Genomic DNA, 6,207 nt, shown 5'->3' on the forward strand with positions numbered 1-6,207 from the left:
AAACCCATACAGGCTGGAGGACTGGGAGAACTGGCGAAGTAGGGCTGCCCGGATGATTAACAGCTGGCCTGGATCCTGGGGAGGGGGCCCTGATGGAAAGGTGATAATCCATAGGAATGGAATCAAGGTAGAGTTGCCAGCTCCAGGTTAGAAAATATCTGGAGATTTTTGGGGCAGAGCCTGAGGAGGGCGGGGTTTGGGGAAAGGAGGGACTTCAATGCCATAGAGTCCAATTGCCAAAGCAGCCATTTTCTCCAGGGGAACTGATCCCTGTCGGCTGGAGATCAGCTGTAATAGTGGGAGCTCTCTAGCTACCACCTGGAGGTTGGCAACCTTAAATTAGGGGCACCAAACTGGCTTGTGTTGCCCAGCCCCCCGGCTGTGGGGTAGAATGGTGCAAAGCCTCCCATGTGGAGGACGCCTTTCCATTACTTCTTGAGAAGTAGCCATATGCAAGGCATACAACTAGGACTGCATGCATGTGAGAACACCTTGACTTTTTCTACAGACTTTCTGGCCTTACTGCTCTGTCACCAAGGCCAACGGAGGATTCCAAATACCCCGTGATGTCTCCTTCTCTGGCTGGGAGAACGTTCTGCTGTGCATGAAGTGTGGGCTCTAGCCCTGCCTCCTTTTCCTCCTCCTCCTCTGGTTTTGCTCTTGATGAGTTTGTCGCTGACCAAAATGTTTTGCCTTATTTTCACTCTTGCTTCTGAGTGAAAAAGCCAAGTCCAGACTGCTGTTTCCTACACCATTGCTTTCTCCCGGTGAGCTATTGGTAAGATGGCCTCGGATGCCTTCTGGGGATGAGTTGTTTGTCCGACTGTCTCAATTGCCCTCGTTTTGCAAAAAGTTAAATCTCCTCCCAGGGACAACATTCCCACATTGGGACTTGAGCCCTGTCGGGAAGATGTTGTGTGTTCCTCCCTTGGCTGACTCTTAAACCATGAAGTAGCCGGGTAACACATCATTCCTTCCTTCCCTGAGTGTCCATCTGTCAAAGGAGTAACTGTTAGCAGGTGAAGATTCAAGCCTGCAGCTTTAGGGAGCCTATGGGATGTACCCCAGTCTTTCATACAGTTGTTCCTTCCATGCTGTGTAGGTGGGTCTGGGGAGCATAGTGATGTTAGCATCACCTTGCATGCATTGGCTTTGTCCATGTATGCCTAGCAGGAGGGCATCATCAGCATGCCGCACAATGATTGGCAGATGGCCTCCAGTGCTGTGGATACATTCTGAGCTCCATAGAGCGATATGGTATCTGTCAGGTTGTTGTTGTTGTTTTGCTAGGACAGCATATTTAATATTCTACGGCTATGTCAGCAAGACACCAGTGTGGCAAGACCTTTAAATCGGGTTGCTAGGGATCTTCCGATGATCTATTAGCATGGACAGGCGAACCTCATTTTATTGTGCTTTGCTTTATTGCCCTCCGCAAATACTGCATTCCTGAGCAAGTCTATCAGAGCCATTTTTTCCCACAGCATGTGCTCACTTCGTGTCTCTGTATCACATTTTGGTAATTCTCGCAATATTTCAACCTTTTTCATTATTATTACAGTACATTTTTTAGACATAATGCTGTTGCACACTTAATAGACTACAGTACAGTGTAAACATAACTTTTATATGTACTGGAAACAGAAACATTTGTGTGACTCACTTTATTGTGATATTAGCTTTATTGCAGTAGTCTGGAACCAAACCTGCAATATCTCCGAGGTATGCTTGTATAAAACCCTTCTGGTACATAGAGCAGGATTCGAGTCCAGTAGCACCGTAAATACCAACTAGATCTGATAAGGGGAGCTTTGACTCTCAAAAGCTTATACCCTGGACATCTTGTTGGTCCTTAAGGTGCTATTGGACTTGAATCTTGCTCTTCTACTGCAGACCAATACAGCTACCCATCTAAAACTATCTTCTGGTACACAGTTTGTCCAATTTGCCTGGGCCATTTTCAATTCAGTGTATGACACTTTCTACAGGGATGGCATTCCTAGAACTGTGATACATATCCTTTCGATGCATGTCCTGATAGTCCAGATTTTTTTCCCTACCCCTCTAGAACTTCTGGAGGGAATATGGGCTGTCTGCACTCAAAGAAGAATCACAGTAAATCCACATTTATTGAAACGGCATCACTGATTAGCAAGTCAAATAAGAGCAACACCACAATAATGTAACCAGATTATTTCTTTCATTCTCGTGTACAGTTTACAGAAAATACAAACCCAGTTCTCTACCGAAGTGGAGGTTATGGCACTATTTAAGTTGGAAATTAGCTCACTTTTTAGAAGTCAGGCTTGCTAGTCTTAATTCACAAGTGTAAGGTCATAAAATTAAAACCAACTCACTTCGACTTCTCCAGTTAAATTATAAATCAGCTAATGGCTGGTACCAGAGAGGTGATTTTTACCTAGTCCCACCCTCCTGTGATTCCCCCAGTTATTCCTTGGGGTTCCCCATTCCCCAGGAGCAGCATTTCAGGGAGGGTGGAAATCAGCAAAACCCACCCCCTTCTTGAGCCCATAGAAATTCTAGGTGGGATTCAAGCCAATATGAAGTGAGCTGGTTGCTGGTGTTTTACATTTACATTTGTTGAATAATAAAGACTTAACACATCACCATATCATAAGAACTATATCACATTTTCAACTTGTACTTTTAGTTTAGGTTTTTCCCACCGCAACAGCTAGGAGGGTCATTTGTATAAATATTTGCAAGGCTGTGTTCTATTCCTTTGAATAGCAGAGGCTCAACATTTCCCCAGTATGTTAACTTGGGGGATGTGTAAAGAGTTGGCATGCTGGGCAGTGGACCAGTTACAAACCATTAACTGACTACCTGTTATTTGATTGCAGTTGAATAGTCCACAGATCCAAGAATACTATTGTGTAGACAGCAGTTTACCTTTAAAGGTTAAATTACAGTGTCATTTTTTAGCCAGGGGAGGATGGAGGGCTTCTTGCCACTTAGGCTTGCCCCTGACAGATGCGGGACTAACAGCCCAGCAATGCGGAATAAACTAATTTGTGTTTGTAATTAGCCTATTAAGAGCCCCGTGGCGCAGAGTAGTAAGCTGCAGTACTGCAGTCCAAGCTCTGCTTCCGACCTGAGTTTGATCCTGATGGAAGTCGGTTTCAGGTAGCCAGCTCAAGGTTGACTCAGCCTTCCATCCTTCCGAGATCGGTAAAATGAGTACCCAGCTTGCTGGGGGTAAAGTGTAGATGTCTGGGGAAGGCAATGGCAAACAGCCCCGTAAACATAGTCTGCCTAGTAAACATCGGGATGTGACGTTACCCCATGGGTCAGGAATGACCCAGTGCTTGCACAGGGGACTACCGTTACCTTTAATTAGCCTGTTGCCATTCTAACAGTTCATGCTTTATTACTCAACTGTTATTTGACAATGCTTGAAAATCTCTCACCAGCCAATTACCTAGAGTCCTATGATGCATTAGAGTGCTCCAAGAGGAATCTCATTTAGCTTTCTAAGAGTCAGACCCAGCCTAAATTTTCAATCAGCAGAATCATTTCCCCCAACTCTTCTTGCCTACTTCAGCCCACTATTCCCCACAAATTATGATCTTTGGGGATATGAGGGAGACATGAGAGGGGTTTGCAGTGGAAAGGAAGCATCAGTGAAAATTACCAAGTTAGTCTGGATCCAACCCTAAATCTTTAAGACTGTGTACATTGGCTTCAAAGCAGGAACATTTTCCTGAATACAGAAAGTTTTCTAGTACATACAAAAACATTATAAATTATTCTTGCCTGTATCTCAGTGTTTCTGAGACTGTGGCACTTGAAAATAGAAGTTTTAACAGTTACACTTATAAGAAAAATATGTATACTGAGCTGCATTGACAATTTTGTTACAATAGAATACATATTGCCTAGGGAAACAAGTGTCCGTCACACATAGTATAAAATCTTCCACACATAATACTTCATCATTCAGAGGAGAGGGTTGCTTCCCTGCTACAAAACAGCATGTTTTAAATACATTCCTGTTTCAATTATGCTTATTAAAAAAAAACACTGTCCATGAAATCCAAGGCTGAGATCATGTTACAGCCAAACTAACACGGCTAATGCCAACATGTTGTGGGCTCCTTCCTTTATAGAATGCATGCCTAACCTATGCACCCCTGCGGAGGAAAGGAACGACTGTTTTCCATGACATCTAAATTAGCCACACCATGGTTATAGCTACCCATGAGTTGGATTCAACCAACTTTCTCTGCTGGTGAAAATCAGAAGGAGGTGTACTCTTAAGACTACCCAAAATGGCAGTTCTGAGACTCATAGAACTTACATGAACAAATGCCATGTGAGGCAGGGGTGTAGGATGGAGAGGAATTGGATGAAAGTCAGTGAAAAAGCTGTCCAGATCCCACCCCAGATCCCATATCACATTGTGATATGATTGTAGTTTAGAGGCAAGCTCTGGTTAGCAAAAAATATAGTTTGCCAATTTGGATGTCACACCAAATTATGATCATTGTGAACCGAGAAGAGGAAGAAGGCATTGGTATGTTCAATGGAGGGAGAAAAGGAAACCCACAGTATGTTCCCACTGGCCAACCCCTGGTTTGAATGAAGGCATTGGGGTTCACTTCTGAACATGCTACACATGCGCTGTTTTCAAAACAACCCAAACCTCAGTGACACAGTATAGATCTTCTTGACACATATTACACCTATGTGTTTTTCTTTCTGTTTCAAGATAATATTCATTGCAAGGTCCGTGTTCGCCACGATAGAAAACTAAAATAGGTATTTCCAGCATAGCAGAATGTGACGACAAAGGCAAAGAACTGTACAGAGGGAAAAGAGAAAAACAACAACCTGTTAGACAATTTAGCAGATTATTTGTACTCAACAATAATTTACAAAGATACAACGGAAAGGTTCTACAATTCACTGTTGCATGGTCCTACAGGACCCCTGGGAGCTGCAATCTTTGTAAAAATCCTCACTGACTTCAGCGCATGGGCTATTTCTAATGCCACCATCATCACACTGACTTGTATGTAGAATCAGTCATTGTGGGTCTTTTGTTAATTGGTTCTTACGTGGGCATTTTAAGTAAAGCTGCATCTGGGTGTTATGTGGTTTGCAAGCTTTGGTCCACAATGCCCAGTTCTGCCAACATAAATCACACCGAGTTACTACATTCAACAATTCCATTAAATACTTTCCCATTTTATATTTACATGAACACTGCATTCTTAGAGAGCCAGTGTGGTGTAGTGGTTAAGAGCAGCGGACTCTAATCGGGAGAACTGGGTTTGAATTCCTGCTCCTCCACATGAGTGGTGGACTCTAATCTGGAGAACCAGGTTTGATTCCCCACTCTTCCACATGAGGCCTTGGGCCAGTCACAGTTCTCTCAGAACTCTCTCAGCCCCACTACCCCACAAGGGTCATGTTGTGGGGAGAGGAAGGGATTATGATTGTAAACTGATTTGAGACTCCTTATGGTAAAGAAAAAGTGTGGTATAAAAACCAATTCTTCTTCTTAAATCCTGAGAGCTAACATGACTCTTGTCCAATGGAATGCCCCCCTTCCATTGTCTGAACTCCCCCGACACACTACTAATTCATTTATGCAAGAAAAAATTATTATACATTTAATATATATTTACTTCATTTATACCCTTTCCCCCTCCCCAATGGGGACCCAAAGCAGCTTGGCTTGTTCCACTCTTTTCCATTTTATCCTCACATTCACCCTGTGGGGTACTTCAGGCTGCAAGAGCATGGCTGGCCCAAGCTTGCTCAGCAAGTTTCCAGGGCAGAGGGGGTATTGGAACCTGGGTCTCCCAGACCCCAATCTGACATTCTAACCACTACACCATGCTGCCTGCCGTGGGCATTCCATAGGAGTTAGCAGTAAAGTGAAGAGTTGTACACTTGTGCAGACAGATGTAGTTCCGTCAAATTCACCATTATTCTACAACTACGTCTCCATATCTCAGCACACTAAAGAACACCAAGATCATCAGCAACAAATAACCACATTGAAATCAGGATGCTCATGCAAGTGCTGTGCGCTTGGTACAAATATTTTATCCAGTGGGCAAAGTGGACAGTGTCAGTAGCCATCTTAATTGTTCATATGACAATTTTTTTTGCAACTATAATGGACTACAAACTATGCCTTTTTTATGAAATGAAAACGGTTTATTAAGATGCAGC

General features: G+C 43.4%; 1 protein-coding gene across 1 annotated transcript in view; it reads right to left on the minus strand.

The window, feature by feature from the left end:
* Window positions 1–4,705: 4,705 nt before the first annotated feature.
* The window catches only part of CMTM8 (CKLF like MARVEL transmembrane domain containing 8), a gene marked incomplete at its 5' end in the record, with an annotated part of 36,255 nt that continues 34,753 nt past the window's right edge, over window positions 4,706–6,207 (minus strand). The window contains one exon of the mRNA XM_056857441.1: window positions 4,706–4,823. Coding sequence (XP_056713419.1) covers window positions 4,740–4,823 — 84 coding nt within the window. The remainder of the gene's footprint in view (window positions 4,824–6,207) is intronic.

The sequence above is a fragment of the Euleptes europaea genome, chromosome 11 (genome assembly GCF_029931775.1).
Source record: "Euleptes europaea isolate rEulEur1 chromosome 11, rEulEur1.hap1, whole genome shotgun sequence".
NCBI classification, from domain to species: Eukaryota; Metazoa; Chordata; class Lepidosauria; order Squamata; family Sphaerodactylidae; genus Euleptes; species Euleptes europaea.